The sequence below is a fragment of the Vulpes lagopus genome, chromosome 2, assembly GCF_018345385.1.
Source record: "Vulpes lagopus strain Blue_001 chromosome 2, ASM1834538v1, whole genome shotgun sequence".
NCBI lineage: Eukaryota > Metazoa > Chordata > Mammalia > Carnivora > Canidae > Vulpes > Vulpes lagopus.
This window is the reverse complement of record NC_054825.1, coordinates 116,486,496-116,502,956: the sequence shown is the minus strand read 5'-3', so window position 1 is coordinate 116,502,956 and position 16,461 is coordinate 116,486,496. Positions and strand designations below refer to the sequence as shown.

Here is a 16,461-nt window from a genome sequence, read left to right as displayed (position 1 = left end):
TTCTACCTTCAAATAATAACTTATAAAATTACAATTTATAATCCTTTAACTGGTTTAATTTTTTAAAAATATTTCATCTATTTATTTGAGAGAGAGAGAGAGCACACAAGCCAGGGAAAGGGGCAGAGAGAGGAGCAGACTGCCTGCTAATTAGGGAGCCCGATGCAAGGCTTGATTCCAGGACCCTGAGATCATGACCCAAGCTGAAGGCAGACGGTTAACCTACTGAGCCACCCAGGTACCCTTAACTGGTTGTTTGTTTGTTTTAATTTAATTTATTTTATTTATTTGTTCATGAGAGAATCAGAGAGATAGGCAAAGACATAGGCAGAGGGAGAAGCAGGTCCCTGCAGGGGAGCCTGATGTGGATCTTGATCTCCAAACGCTTGGGTCACTCCCTGAGCCAAAGGCAGAAAGAAGCTCAACCACTGAACCACCCAGGTGCCCCCCCCCCTTAACTGGTTTTAATTTGAAAAGAAAGCAGTTGTGTCCTGCCACTTCCTTTTTGTTAGCAACTTTATTCATAATTACCAAAACTTGGAAGCAATCAAGATATCCTTCAGAAGGTGAATGGGTAAATAAACTGTGGTACATCCAGACAATGGAATATTATTCACTCTAAAATGAAATGAGTTATGAAGCCATGCAAATTCAGACACAGAGGAGCCTCAAATGCATATTTACTAAGTAAAAGAAACCAATATGAAAAGGCTATGTAGTATATACTTCTAACTATATGAAAATTCTAGACAAGGCAAAACTGGGGAGACAGTAAAAAGACCATTGGTTTCAGGAGTGCGGTGGGGCTAGGAATGAATAGCTGGAGCACAGATGGCTTTTACATCAGTGAAACTCTTCTATATTATACTACAGTGGTGAAAACAGGTCATTATATCTTTGTCAAAACCCATGGAAAATGTACAGCAACAGTGAACCCTAATGTAAATTGTGGACTTGGGTGATTATGATGCATCATATAGGTTCGTTGATCTAACAAATGTACCCTGCTGGCACATGATATTGATAGTGGAAGTGGTCGTATGGTGTTCAGGCAGGGGGTATATGGGAAATCTCTGTACTTCTGCTCAGTCTCACTGTGAACCTAAAACTGCTCTAAAAAATAAAGCCTACTTTAAAGAATATACACACAAAAGAGAGAGAAAAAAAGAAACACTTGTGCCCTGGGACCCTTTGGCTAACTGCAGCAGAATAGGGTTTGATTATCTAGGGCTAGTTTGTTTACTTAAAAAAACAGTGATAAAATAATATAGTTTTTTAAATATCTGATTTTTGGCCCATTTTTATACATACATTTCAAGCTAATTTTTTTTTCATTTCTCATTTCCTAACTCACAGTATTTGTAAAGTTTTAAAAAGGAATATTTAAAAAGTTATCTGTCTTTACCAACTTGACAAATCTGTAAACAAATCCCTTCAAGAGAGCATATTTCAGTTCTAAAAAAAACCATTGTGTCACCAGTGCAGAAAGATAAATGTAGTGAAAATTTGAGGCTGTGGAATGACATGCATGAGTTAAAAGAATGTTTGGACTTACTTTTTTATTACAAATATTAAACATTAAAGAAATCTTTTCAGATGAGACCCTCCATAAGAATAGAATTTGTTTTCTATAGAAAAATAGTTTTAGATCTCCTTCTTAGAATAAAGAGAGTTTCATGATATCCCAACAAGGGATACCAGTTTGTCTGAATTGCTAGCAAAGATCTGTAGATGCTGATGCTTCCCAGTTTGGAAAAGCCTTACCAGCCCATTGCCTGGGGACCACAGAGATCTTAGCAGGATAATCTAATGAATGCAGTTTTAGGTCAATTAAAAACCATCAGAAAGACTCAAAACCTGGAGATTGAACCTTTGAACTCGAGTGACAGTTTCTATATAAAAAGAACCATAGTTATTAACTACAAGGCTCTTTTGATGAGGAAATAACTGCAAGTGATAGATTCTCAGCTACTGCAGAGCTTGTCAATGTATAAAACATTCTCAGTAATAGTACTTCTTCCCCAAAAAGGATGTGCTAGGCACTCACACATCAACAGACCTTTTTTTAACCTCTCACTTTTGAGATGCTAAGTTACTGTTCTTTAGAATTATTTTAGAGATATGTATTTGAACATTTTAGTCAAGTTTGGGGGTGGTTGTCTTGGTTTGGAGGTTTTTGTTTGTATGTTTGTTTTTTGCCCTGTACCCTCTTCCACTTGGTAACAGCACAGAAGTTTTAGAAGTAATGTCAGAATTTGGACACAAAGGAAAGAGAAGCATTAAATAGCATATGATCCAGTTCCTTGAGCTGGATCTAGAAAAACTGGCTCCCTCTTAGGGAATAAGATACTTCTTAAAAACAGGACAGTCTGTCCTCACAAGTGGATATTAACTAGAATCCTCATTTTTTAAAACTGGCTTGATCAGGCATTCTCATGCTTTTTCCAAAGATATTGCTACTGCTAACCACTCTTTCAATTCACTGGGGAATTAATGCTTAGTGGCCCATTGGGTTCATACAATAACCTTAAATAATTACTCCTTTGTGTATTTCCTACTTCTTAAAAAAAAAAAAAAGGTATACTAAAATTGACTGTGGAAGAATTCAGGACATCTGACTGAAGAAGTCATGCACACATACGTGGCCACTCAGTGGTTAAGAGGCAGCTTCAAGTACCTGGTAACAAACAAATTGCTCACACAGGGACAAGAAAAAAAGAGTAGTGGTGAGGAGGAAAGAAAAACTGGCCAAAGGTGGCCCATGTGGGGGTGATAAAGCTCAGGACCTGGCACAGCTGAAGACAGCAGCTGGGGGTGAAGGAGGGGGACCCACGGTTCTCAATAAATCCAGGGATGAGCAGGGCCACCATCTTCCCTGCACAGGTAGCCTCCAGGGCCAGGAGGTGAGGAGCTGGAGCTAGAGCTGGTGGGAGCGCTGAAGTGGAGGGGAAGGAAGGCCATGAAGGATGCAAAGCAGGCAGGGGGAGGCAGTGCTGCAAGCTGTTTCCCTTGAGCTGTCTCACAAGCTTGTGTGGTGAGTGCCATGATGTGGTGCCAGGCCTGGCTGTCTCCTTGGAGCCCATGATAGGGCCGCCCTGTGTACACAGAATGGTGGGAAGGCTCGGAGACTGGGGTTGACTATCTTAAGGTTGACAAGAAGCGAGGGCACCTAAGTGGCTCCATGGTTAAGCATGCGCCTCCTGGTTTCAGCTCAGGTCATGATCTCAGGGCTGTGAGATGGAGCCCACATCTGGCTCCAAGGAATCTGCTTGAGATTCTCTCCCACCCTCTCCCCTCCCCATGCATAAATAAATAAAATCTTTTAAAAAGTGACTAGCAGCAAAAAAAAAAAAAAAAAAAAGAAAAGAAAAGTGGGGGCTCTCTTATAGTGGCAAGAATCAGAACCAGTGAGTTTGCAGCCTTGCTCTTCCTCTGCACTATGCCTGGCCTCAGCTTTCTCATCTGTAAAATGGAGTAATAATACCTCATAGAGGTGTTGTGAGGCATCAGTATGTGGTAAATTGTTATCAAGTTCCCCTTACGGTGACTTGTGGTAGATGATTGACACCGTTCAGTCACTTTCTCCTTTTCAACGCCTGCAGTTTGATTTATAAAACAGAGCATTGAAAATTCTAAATGCATCCTAAAATGTGAAATCCAACAGAAGAGAATTACTGAGAAGTGTGTGCACAATGCTTTTTACATTTCCGGTCTGGAGGACCTTGCTGATTCCACTAATTCTTGGCCAAGAGACAGCACTGATGGTAGGGCCAGGACAGCCCAAGAGCAGGCAGTGAGGGCAGCCTGTGGCAGAGGTGGGCCAAGCCCTGCCTGCTGAGTGCATGTGGGTAAGCGATGTGCCCACAGATCTAAACACAGAGTGGTCAGGTCTAGACATGTACCTATAAACCGGGGATTGCGTTGCAGACTGCTGGTCTGTGGGCTATCTGTGGCTCACAGATCTATTTTTTTTTCCTTAGCTAGCAGACTTTTTTTTTTCCCCCAGCACTCTGGAAAACCTGGCTCAAAAACCTTAAACACAAGCTTAGTATTTTTCATAAATGGCATTAGTCAGAACCTCCACTCTTGTTTTACCATATGCCCTGTCATTTCCAGTTGCTCTGGACCTGGCCATTCTGTTTCTGTCTGGCTCTGGAGTTTTCATCCCTCTTTCAGGCCCAAGGCAGAGCAGGACACAAGCCAGGGAGCTGGCCCTGGACAGGGAAGCAGGCACTGAACGTGTTCTGTCCTTGTGTCCTAGGGGGGCTAGCTGAAATACAGGACTGTGTTAGAATTTGCACGTCAGATAAACATATTTTACACATGTCACACGGAGTCTTTTTATTCCCCAAATCTGGCATCCTACTCTGTCCTCATTTATAATTCACATCGTGCCACCAGTAGGTGCTCAAAAAGTAGCAGTTGGCATTGTAACATTAGGAAAAAGGATCTTGGAAACAGAACACCTTAGCAGCCTTGGAGGAAGGGACAGAGAACTCATCTATTTCAGCATTTGAAGGAGATAAATTGAGCAAGGCTCCTGAATGAATGTTTTAATTCGATCTGGGGTAAAATTGGGAACTGTCACTGCTGGGCAGGTTTTCCTTGGTTCTCGGCCCTGAGAAAGAGCAGGGTGCTGGGCTCGGGGCCTTGCTCCACGAGGAACTGCGTCAGGAGGAGCATCGTCCCCAGGTCTGTCTTGATCCCTATTAGTGAGAGGATGCTAGACGCTGTAATCGGGGTAGACTCCGGGCCTGCAGTCTCGGTGGATGCGGTCACACCAAGCTCTGCGTTGTCACCTTTGGGTGACATTGGCCTCTTTCCTTTTCTCTCCTGCTAATTCACTTCTCCCTGAATTGCCTTGCCTGCTCTGAGTGTAGCTAAGTGTCCTCCTTTTTCTCAGGCTCTTCTCTCTTATCTCTGCTGCTTAATCCTTGGGCCCAGGAGGGCAGTGAGGAGGTAGGGTGCATGGAGGCCCGCAGTATTCATTGGATGTCTTCCCTGGCCAGGCGCGTACTCTGATTGGATCGCATGACCATCCCGTGAGGACGGTGATGTTACTCTTCTTTAAATATATACTTTTGTTTGTTTAGAGCAGTTTTAAGTTCATAGCAAAATAGAGGGGAAAGTACAGAGCGTTCCCATTTACCCCGGCGCCTACACAGCCCAGCACCTACACAACCCACTGTTAACATCGTGCACCTTTGTTACAGTTGATTGTTGTTTTTTAAAGATGAGAAAACTAAGAGTGTAGGAGAGGAGAGCCAGGCCGCAGGGCTCGGTCATCCCCAGGGAAGCTGCTGGCTTTGCTCCCTCCGACAGCTGTCCCCAGCCCCGGGTCTCTCCCTGGCCTGACACTCCTTCCACTTCTCTCAGCCTTCCTTCCAAAGTGGTGCAGCTTCAGATAAGAAGGCGGCGTGCCTAGATTGTCGCCTTGTGTTCACACATCTAGAAATTCTTCTCCTGTGCATAATTGAGGTTTTGGAGAAGCTGCAACCTGATTCCCTGAAATCACTTTTTATTTTTCCTGTCTGCCACTTCCCAGTTCACCAAAGATTAAAAAAACGGAAGATGGATATAGTGATCCTAAAAGTGTTCTTGAGATTTTATCTGAAAGTTCTGGGAGGTACTTTCATGGGACAAACAAATCATTTCAGGCAAAGTTTGATAGAATCTACTGTCTGGCTTTTAAAATTCATATTTTTTCAAAGCATCAACTAAGTATAGTTCTAAGAGCTAAGGCTATCTGTTTCTTCTTGAATGGGGAGGTGGATTGACCTCACACCCTAGATCTCACCTGAACCAGACACACACACAGCCCTTCATCTCTAGAACAGGGGGGAGTGTGAATGTCACTGAACTATAGTTTCTTCCTCTTAGTGCCAGCTGTCAAGCTATTGACAAGCCAAAAGTGGCCTCTGTCTTTTGGCCCTTGAGTTGCTAGTGTCATAGGCCAGAATGTTGTTATATATTGTTATATTAGTATTGATATTAGTATCAATAGCCCACTGATACTAAATTCAAATTTTTACACATCCAATTATTTTTTTTAAATCAGCATTTTAGCCATTTAGAGCCTGCCTGCTTTACATACTCTGTGAAACCTTACCCAGCATCTGTTGACCATTGATAAGATAAGACCCTGTGGTTTTAATATCCCAGGCTGCTACCGCCTTCTGGAGTTCTCTTTGTGTGTTTGTACTTCTCTGCTTCTACCTCACTCTGGCCTCTGGATCCTTTGCGAATATCTCTGTTACACTTCCATAGGTAGAGGATTGGGTTGGTCCATCCAGTAGACAGAGCTTCACATCCAGACACCTCATCTTCAGGGCTACTGGCTGGCTCTTAGTTGTCTACCTTTGGGTCAGACACCAGGCCCTAGATCAGTCCACAGGTGCCAGGGACTTGCTCTGATCAGACTGTATAAAATGATGAAAATCTTGTGTAAGTCCACACAGAATGGGGCTACAAGTGGGACTTGAGCTTGTAGCCTTTTTTTAAAGGGGCAAAGAAAGTTCAAGCCTTCATAAGATCTGTCTGGCAAAAACAGATTTTCAAAAAGCTTTTTAATGTATCGTGAATAACCTAAGATCATATAATTAAAGCATCAGCAAATAAAAATATTTGTAAGGGGGAGGTATCTGGGTGGCACAGTCGGTTAGGCATCCGACTCTTGGTTTCAGCTTAAGTCATGATTTCAAGGTCTTGGAATCAAGCCTCACATCAGGTTCCATGTTCATCATGGAATCTGCTTGAGATTCTCTTCTCTTTCTCTCTCTCTTTTCCCCCCTCCTTCCCTCCCCCCTTCACCCTCTGCCCCTCCTGCTCATGGTGTCTCTCTCTCTCTAAAATAAATAAGTAAAATCTTAAAAAAAAAAAAAAAACTCTCTAAGGCAACAAAAATGTAGGTTATGAACTCTATACATACCTGGGGAAATTCAAGCATATTTTGTTTATTTGTGGCTTCTCCCATCCTTGATCAGGTCAGGACATAAAATTGAAAGCAAATCATTAGGTACAATAGTAGAGTTGGGCACAACATTAGTTTTTTTATTCTGCTATATATATAAATATTTATGAGTATGTAAGAACAGACAATGTTAAGCTTCCATACACTATGAGTTTATAAGCATGATAGAGTCATGTACACTTTCTTTTTAATCCTTCGGTATCTTATTCATAGTGTAGCAGACACTCAATAAATGACTGCCTAATTACTTAGCTTGATGCCAATTGAAAAGAAAGTGCTAGTGGAGGAATCTTTGAGTATAGAGTCAAGGAGAAATAATGCTATTTTGGGGATATTTTGTGTTTTAATTTAAGTTTCTCTGGGTGAATATAATGGATTGCTATTTTAGAGTTTTGTATCATTTTCTTCTCTTTGTTTCCATTCACACTGTGTTAGCTATACCTCTCACTGATACAAACATAGGCATTCAGGAAAATACAAATCTTTCTTATGCTTTCAGAGTTTTTTTGTTTTTTGCTTTTTTCACACGAGGGTTTCACAACTGTGTTTGAAGTCCTAATCAACCTCTGGTTGTTTAGGGCTATTTTAATTCTTCTACTTGGGATGTCAGGCTCTACAACTCTAATTAAATTGATGAAATACTACAAAACAAAATTAAGGAGCGTGTGAAGATGGAGATTAATCCTATCCATGGACTTCTTTGTTAGTAGTTGAACTTTGAAAGTGACCTTTGTAGCCTGTCACCTCATAAGCACACTGAGTCTAAAGACATTAAATACCTCCATCCCTATGGTCCCATAGCTGGCTAGTGGCTTAATACTGTAAAATCAGAAGCTAGTATCATTTCAGTGTTTTCAGATATTTGTAAAGTCATAAATCTTAGTTACAAAGCTGAGCTTACATATAACTTGTGAGTTCATTCTCACTGTTACTCTACACACACATACACATTACGTCTTCTGTTTGGCTTTAACTTGGTAAATCATTTCCGGAGGTCATCGACCACTGGAATCAGTTAACAACATGGCTGTTCTTTTGACAAGTTCCTGGAGAAACCACTCTTTATGCTCCATTCAAGGTATTTTGACCACATGGTTTTCTTTTTCTTTTCTCTCTCTAACCCCTAGAAATATCATGGGATGAGGAACCCATTTTGTGAAATGTGCCACAGCAACTTTTAAAATGTAGGAAGCCAAGCAATTAGTGCCAGATTTTCCCTTGGGGAAAAAAAAGATGAAAAAAGTTAATATATACTACAGAGGCAACTCAAGGAAGTTCTGTACTAGTAGTACATGGTATAAATGATAATGTTTGATAAAGCAGCAGTCTTCTGTGGGAGAGATTTATGCCATCTTTGAGTCATTAATAGTATATGACACTGGTTTCCACTCAGACTTAGGGCTAAAACACATCATCATAAAATTTTATTGTTATTGTTCTTGTGTCAGGTATATTTCAAAAGCTTTTGAATTTATAAAGTGTCTTTGGAAATTTACAGGAATGAAGTTTACCAAATGTAGTCCATTAACAGGAAAACCAAATCAAACTCAGATGTAATCTCAAGGTGTTTTTGTGGATTTCCTATCCCTAGTCTTTTCACAAGCTCATCAGTTTCTTTTTCTGTGATGTGAATTTAATTGGTTTCAGCATAGGTTCAAATTCAATAAACATGTGATTACCCACCATGTGGAAGCAGTACACTAAGTGCAGTCATAGTCTATGTTCATATAATCCTTACATACACCCCATGAGGAATTACCCCACTTTTTTTCAGATAAAGAAAATCCCGTAAAAACTATGACTCATCCGTGATATGTGACTAATCAGGGGTATTATAGGAGTTATAAGTCAGGTTATTTTATCCTTAAATCTATTATACTTTCCAATAAAATTATAAAGAGAAAATCTTGAAAATGCTATCTTGTCCATGTTCTGTGGACTGGGGGGAAGATCAAACATCTGATTCATCAAAGGAAGATTCTGTTGCTGACTCATTAAAGGAAGATGATGCAACATGTTGGTTAATGCCATGGCTTTGGAGTTAGGCCAACACAGGGATGAACCCTGGCTCTTCAGCTGTGAAGAAATAGCAGGACCCTGACTAAAGTTCCTCGGGTTTTAACTTCCAAGCCTCAGTTTATCTACCAAACAATAGTAATACAACATTTCATAGAGTTGTAATAAGAATTGAGTATGATACTGAATGTAGAGCATGTAGCAGAGTATACAGCAAATTGTACAGATTTTTGTAGTTATTATTCATAGTAATAGTGAAGATAATATTCAAATTGGCTAAAGAAAGATGTTTATTATTGTGTTCAGGGAAATATGAAGATTTAAGAAAATTATATTGATCTCACTGAAGATTTTTAGAAATAAACAACCCTTGTATTTGTAACTTTAGCTGATGCTTTTTTAAGGTATTTTAAAATATGGAGCCAGATTAGGACATTTTCAGATTATGTTCATATTTTGGTGATGTTGCTAATAGATTGGGAATAGCAGCATGAATGAGACATGTGAAGAGTCTCCTGCCCTCTTTAAAAAAGGGATACAAAAATAATTATATTCTTTGAGTCATAAAAAAAATTCAACAACTGTTATACAGTGATTATACAACTATTTTGACAGGCTCTTAGAACAATTTCTCCCCTTAAAAATCATTCACTTACTACTAGAGTTAATGTTTTAGCACAATAAGTCAGAACTTTATCTGTAAGCCAAGAGAAATTAATTTGGTTTTCATTATATATAAATTTTGTTAAAATTAATTGAAAATAATTTATACAATTAATGGCAGAGAAGTTTGGTCTTTAAAAACCTTCCTGGTACAAGTTGCCTAGAATGGAAGTATACGGGATCAGCTTCACATATATACACATGTATATAATTCAGGATTGATTATATTAAAACAAGCTGAAGTTTCCCCAAATTTAGATATAATCATAGAGTTTTACTTAAGTCCTCTACGCTTCTCCACGTAGACTTGGTCAAAATACATCAAAGTGTTTAAAGTGATAACCCTGAATATTTGTCTGTATATTATGAGGTTGACAAAATACAAAGAACCTTGTGAAAAAACCAGTACCTTAAATATAGACTCTTTGCAGATAAATCTTTCATGAGATTGAAATAGATAAATGTAAGAATGGTTCATCCTTTTTAGAATAATCCAAATATCTGTTACTGGGAACTGACTTGAAAATAGTATGTGCTCTTTTAAACAAGAAATCTCAATTTGTAAATATAAAGGGGCAACGTGTGTGTGTGGGGGGGGCACATGTGTGTGCCAGTTTATTCATATCATTGTCACCCTTTTAATTAATCATCCTTTTAACTAAGCAGTGAATTTTAAGGCTTTAACCTTTAGGTCTTCAATATATGATCTGTTTTGTAGCAAAAACCTCTTAAATTCAAATTATAATCCTGTTTTCATTTCTTTTCTCAGATGATGAAACATGCTTGGAATAATTATAAACGTTATGCCTGGGGATTAAATGAACTGAAACCTATATCAAAAGAAGGCCATTCTAGCAGTTTGTTTGGTGAGTAGAATGTGCTTTGGTTTCTTAGTGACAGTAATTTTTCTCCAGTTGACAGAACCTGTGGGAGGTGACATTTGAGTGCCCCTCCAGTCCATGTAGGAAACTTGCATACCTGATGGAAGTTATCTGCGAGGACTGTGCATAGTATGTCCTTCAGACTGAGCACCGTATGTTAGAATCACTTACCTACCTTGAAAAAGTGATGCCTGAGGCACACTTCCAAAGATTCTCATTTAATGGACATAGGTTCAGCATCATGATTGTTAGCTCCTGGGGTGATACCCAGCAGAGGAGCATTTGGTTCACTGCATTAACTGCTTCCTATCAGGTAAAAGTTGTGTCTTTATTGATTAGCTGGCCAAGGCAGCCTGCCATGGTGATCTTCACTGTATCTTGGTGACTCCCAACAGTAGCTCTAGGTTTCTCCTGTTTGTACCATGGAAGAGAAAGTGCAAATAGATTACGTCAGTTATTTGAACTTTCATTTGTCTACTTTGGCATGCTTTATTGTTTTTGGTCCTCCCAGCATCCCTTGGTGATTGGTACTGTGGATGTTAATAACATTCTCACTGTGGAGGTGAGGAAGCTAGGTAACAGAAAAGTTGGATTCCTTGGGTCACAGAGGTACCCAGTGAGTGCCCTTCTCATTTCACTGGATTCTTCTTTAACCTACACAATTTTGCCCATAAGTCCCAGGATTAAGGGAATAGAGTCTTATTCTGACACTTCTTAATTCCCCATAGAAAATGTGACTTTTTATACTGTAACTGAAGGTGTTAAATAGTATCAAATCATACAAGCAACAGTGTCAGCTGACACTCATGACATGCCAAGTGCCATTTTTCCGACATCTCACTTAACCTCATTATCATAGGCATTTTATAGATGAGAAAAAGGCAGCTCAGAACAGCTTGCCACGTATTAGCCACGTACTAACTAGCCATGCTGGGGCCAGACCCAGATGTGGTTAAGGTCAGAGTCCATGGTCCTAATCACCACACTATGCTTCTCTCCATTTATTCAGGATCTTCCATGTGGTGGGCTCTCCTTCTAGCACTGGTTTAATCACCGCAGTACAAGTCTTTGCAGAGTTCCTGGCCTCGTACAGAAGACTTGTGTGTAAATAGTTGTCAAATCATTAGAGGGCTCAGGAGATATTCATCTGAAGTTCAGATACTCATATGAAGCAGGAACTCAGGTAGGGAGAAAGGAATTGTGAGAGCAGTGAGGGAGAGCTGGAAGAGGGGCAGAAAGGCTGGTTGGCCTATTACAGTGAAACAGTTTAGAGATGAAGAGAGCCTAACAAACTTGGAGTAGTGGCAGTAGAAGCGATTTCAGGTGTTTTTATAAAGTCGTGCTTTCACGACACAGTTATCAGCAGGGATGATGAATTGCAGGAATTGAAGACAAATTCAGAAACTTCATGCTGACTCAGAGGACTTTATTTTTTTCATTGTTTACTATGACTTTTAACATCTAGTTCTGTTTTTGTTTTTATCCCTATGAAAGTTGCTCACATCGATAAATCAGTTTTGTGTAAATTTGTCATAATGTTTATCGAAGAGATTATTTGGTTCTCTGTTAATACAGTGATGATTTATTTTAAATTATTATGAAGCATTGAAACCTAATAAGTCTCTTAATATGGAATGTGCAGATGAAGAAGACAGGACTTCTCAATGAGTGAAAATATCAGTGAGGGTGACAAAACATGAGAGACCTAACTCTGGGAAATGAACAAGGGGGTAGTGGAAGGGGAGGTGGGCGGGGGGTTGGGGTGACTGGGTGATGGGCACTGAGGGGGGCACTTGGGATGAGCACTGACTGGGTGTCGTGCTATATGTTGGCAAATTGAACTCCAATTAAAAAAAAAAAAAGACATGACTTCTCCATTCTGAGGAAGTTTATAGACTAAAAGAGATGTACACAAATAATTATAAATGGAAGGCAGAAAGTGATGAGTGCAAGACCAACATAAAGCCTTCATGTCAAGGGAGTTCAGAGGAAATGAATCATCGAGTCGAGATGGGCTGGGTGGGTGGGAGGGGAGGTTAGGATCAGTCAGGCCTTCAAAGAGGGGGTGAAATTCCATTTTTCAATAATCACTTATTAGAGCTATCATAATTTTAGATTTAATTATATTTAAAAGTTTTGCACAGGTGTACTTTTATGTGATTACATTAAAATTAATATGTGTGTTGCTCCTCTGTTTCGGATCTACTTTTTTCTTGCTAGAGAATGCAGTCACAAATGAAACTCTGAGAGATTATTTTCTACAACTCAGAAGAAACTTTAAAGATTAGTGTATCAATCCATACCCTGTGATAATGATTAGTTGGGTTTTAATGCAGCTTTAAAATTTTCTTTCGTGATAGGAATTTTAGATTGTGTTCAATATTACCTTTTATTAATAAATTCAGTATTATCCTCTCCCTCTCCCTCTCTCTCTCCAGGTTTGGTCAATTTGCTTGTATGTATCTGTCAAATATTTTAATAGTTATTTTTCTGATATTTTCAGGTAGTATTAAAGGAGCAACAATAGTAGATGCCCTGGATACTCTTTTTATAATGGAAATGAAAGATGAATTTGAAGAGGCAAAATCATGGGTTGAAGAAAATCTAGATTTTAATGTGGTGAGTTAAACAAAAGTTGTCAATTCAGTTCTTAAATCTCAGCTTAACATGGACAAATTCTGTTGTGGGGCAAATGATGGTGTTACATGACCTAGCAGAAACAATGCAATTTTAAATAGTACCATACTATATTCTTGCCCTCCGTTACTACACAAGTACATGTCTTTGTTTTTTGGCAAATTAAAATGTAAAGAAAAGGAAATGAAAATTTATGGAGACCTACATGTGTCAAACATTCATGTTCAAGTCTCACAACCATCCTGTGAGATGGGCATTATTTTCATACCTGTACAGTTTAGAAATTAGAACTTTAGAGACTCATCCAGATCACAGCTAGTTGCGTGTCAGAGCCTCAGTGAGGCCAACACAGATCTGTGTGGCTCCGTGCTTGTTGGCACTGGGGCAATTTCACTACATACAGATGCAGTCTGTATGCCTTTTATTCCATATAACCATCCTGCTTTCCTATTTCTACGCTATTCAGTCGGATCCTGAGTCAATTCTTACATACATGTGGAGCAAAAAAGATAAAAGAATGTACTGCTTTGTATTCTTAATTGGGTGATGTTGATACATCAGCGGACCTGGGATGCATAACCTTCTTTCATTAAACCTTCATAGTCCGTCTGGCAGAGGATCATGTTATTCTTTGGGAAAAATTTGTCTCCAACACAAAATCTTTGATTACAAAGCTGACATGCAAAGCAGTCCAGGTGGTAAACATTGTCCTTGGCGCACATCACCATCTCAAAGGCCCTGGCACATTGTTTTGATTTTGTTAAATTAACTTTTGTTAATCAGAGCACAGGGTGCCAGATGAGTGAGCTCTGCAGTTCAACAAAGACCACAAGAGAAATTAAAACAGAGAAATTTATTACTCACAGGTCCTGAGGAGTTGCACAGCAGGCCTCTAGGGGCCACAACGGGGAGGTCAAGGCAGAGGACAGATAGACAGGACCTGGGGCACATGCCTTTATTAGAGTGTATATAGTCCTTTGGGGTCCTAGGCTAAAGCCAATTTGGTCAATGCAAACCAAAAAAGAGCTAGGGTTTGGTAAGCTCCACAAACAAAAAAAAGGGGTCTTTTCTGAGGAGTGCACAAGCCCTGGGAACTGAGGGAGACTGTTGATCACAAGGACGACTGGGGGAGTCATATCAATAACTTGCATTTGCTTGTGCCTCTGCGGGCTGTTATCCAGGGCATGCGCTTGCATGAGAGGCTGGCATTGCTTGAGGTCCCCCACAGGCCGCCTGAACGCTGAGGCAGCAATACCATAGAGATGCTCGGCTAAACTCTCAACGTACATCCAACAGCAGCTCTGTCTCCTCTTGCACAAGTACAGTTTCCAGCTTTGTTCGTTGTATGCCCTTATCTGAATAAAGTTTTGTCAATATGAATTTGAAGTCCTTTAAAAAATCTTGTATGCATACTCTCATTCTTAACAAATTCTTCGAAACCCATTATTATACACCAAGGAAAAAGTTCAGAATTAAGGAGAATGGACACTTCCAGTCCTTCTTGATAATTTTTATTTGGGAGGACACCACCATGTCAGAGCTAATTTCATTCCATAGTCACTATTTTACCTCACATGATGAGGTTGACAAAGCATTTGTTTTAAGAGGAGTGTTGGCCCAGCTTTTTTTAGTCATTCACTCATTTGGCATTATTGGTATTATTTTTAATCTGAGATTGTTCTGCAGAAAGCATAGCAGACCTCTTGTCCATCTGGTATTCATGCAATAATTATCTGTAAATCCCCATAACCAGGCCCAAGCGACATGCTCTGTGTTGACAATGGGCAAAGAAAGATTGTTTCCCTGTCAACATCTCCACTTTGTGGAGCTCTTATTCTCCCACAGACCCAGTGAGGATACCAATGGCAGAGTGTTAAAGATTAGTAAAACTAAATCTTTTTCCTAACTCTGCATTAAAAACCTATGTAAATTAAAACTTCAAATATTTTGTCCCAACCCTCTTATTAATTGCCTTATATGCCCCATTTTGGAGATCACTGCCTTAAAGAACAATTAGATAAGTCTATGTTTAATCTGCCTTATAATTGAATTGAGAATATAAAGAAGACATATGCCAATATAAAGGGACCTTGGAGATCAATGTGTTCAGCTCTTTCATTTTAAAAATGAGAAAACAGACCCAGGGAGCTGGTGATTTGCTCAAGGTTCTACAGCTATTTGATTGGAATGACTTGTGGTAGCTCTAATATTATTAATGGAGTATGAAAAATTAAAGCAGTGAAAAAGGAAATTCTGTTTCTTTTTGAGGGTTTGTTGTCTCTTACTAGCATTACTGTCCCACCTTGTTATTTATAAATTCAGCTACCCACCTTTTAATAGGGCTTGTCTTGAGCTATCTATGGGAGAGAAAATGGATAGTGTGTTCCCTTCCTGCAACCCTCTCAAGAAAGGTTTGGAGAATAGGAACTGAATCCTTCCAAAATCAAGTATTGTTTTTTCCTGCTGTTACCCAGTATTTTTTTCTTTGTTTATTTCTCTAATTCAAGTACAATTAACATAGTTAGTTTTGGGTATACAACATAGTGATTCAACAATTCTATATATTATTCAGTGCTCATCAAGGTAAAAATACTCTTAATCCCCTTTACTATTTCACACACACACACACACACACACACACACCACACATACACACACACACACAGACCCTTGTGTTAACACCAGTTCCCTGTATTTAAGAATCTAGTTTAGGGGGATTTTTCCTCTCAGTTTCTTTTTTGTTTTGTTTCTAAAATTTCCATATATGAGTGAGATCATATGGTATTTGTCCTCCTCTGACTAATTTATTTCACTTAGCATTTTACTCTCTAGGTCCATCCATATTGTTGCAAATGGCGAGATTTCATTTTTTCATGGCTGAGTCATATTCCAAATATATATCTCACATCTTCATCCATTCATCTGTTGATGGACACTTGGGTTGTTTCCATATCTTGGATATTGTAAATCATGCTACAATAAACATAAGGGTACATGTATCTTTTCAAATCAGTGTTACCATTTTCTTTGGATAAATACCCAGGAGTGGAATTATTGGATCAAATGGTATTTCTCTTTTTGAGTTTTAGAGGAAGCTTCCTACTATTTTCCACTGTAGCTGCATCAATTTGGATTCCCACAAGTCTTCCCTATTCTCCACATCTTTGCCACCACTTGTTATTTCTTGTGTGTTGTGACATTCTGACAGGTGTAAGGTGATATCCCACGTGATTTTAATTTGCATTTCCCTGATGATCAGTGATGTTGAACATCTTTTCATGTGTCTGTTGGTCA

General features: G+C 39.4%; 1 protein-coding gene across 2 annotated transcripts in view; it reads left to right on the top strand.

Annotated features, from left to right (window-relative positions):
• Positions 1-16,461, top strand: part of MAN1A1 (mannosidase alpha class 1A member 1) — a 169,406-nt gene that overhangs the window by 31,000 nt on the left and 121,945 nt on the right. For both annotated transcript variants that reach the window (XM_041745529.1, XM_041745528.1), the window contains exons 3-4: positions 10,419-10,515; positions 13,034-13,149. In XM_041745529.1, coding sequence (XP_041601463.1) covers positions 10,419-10,515; positions 13,034-13,149 — 213 coding nt within the window. The remainder of the gene's footprint in view (positions 1-10,418; positions 10,516-13,033; positions 13,150-16,461) is intronic.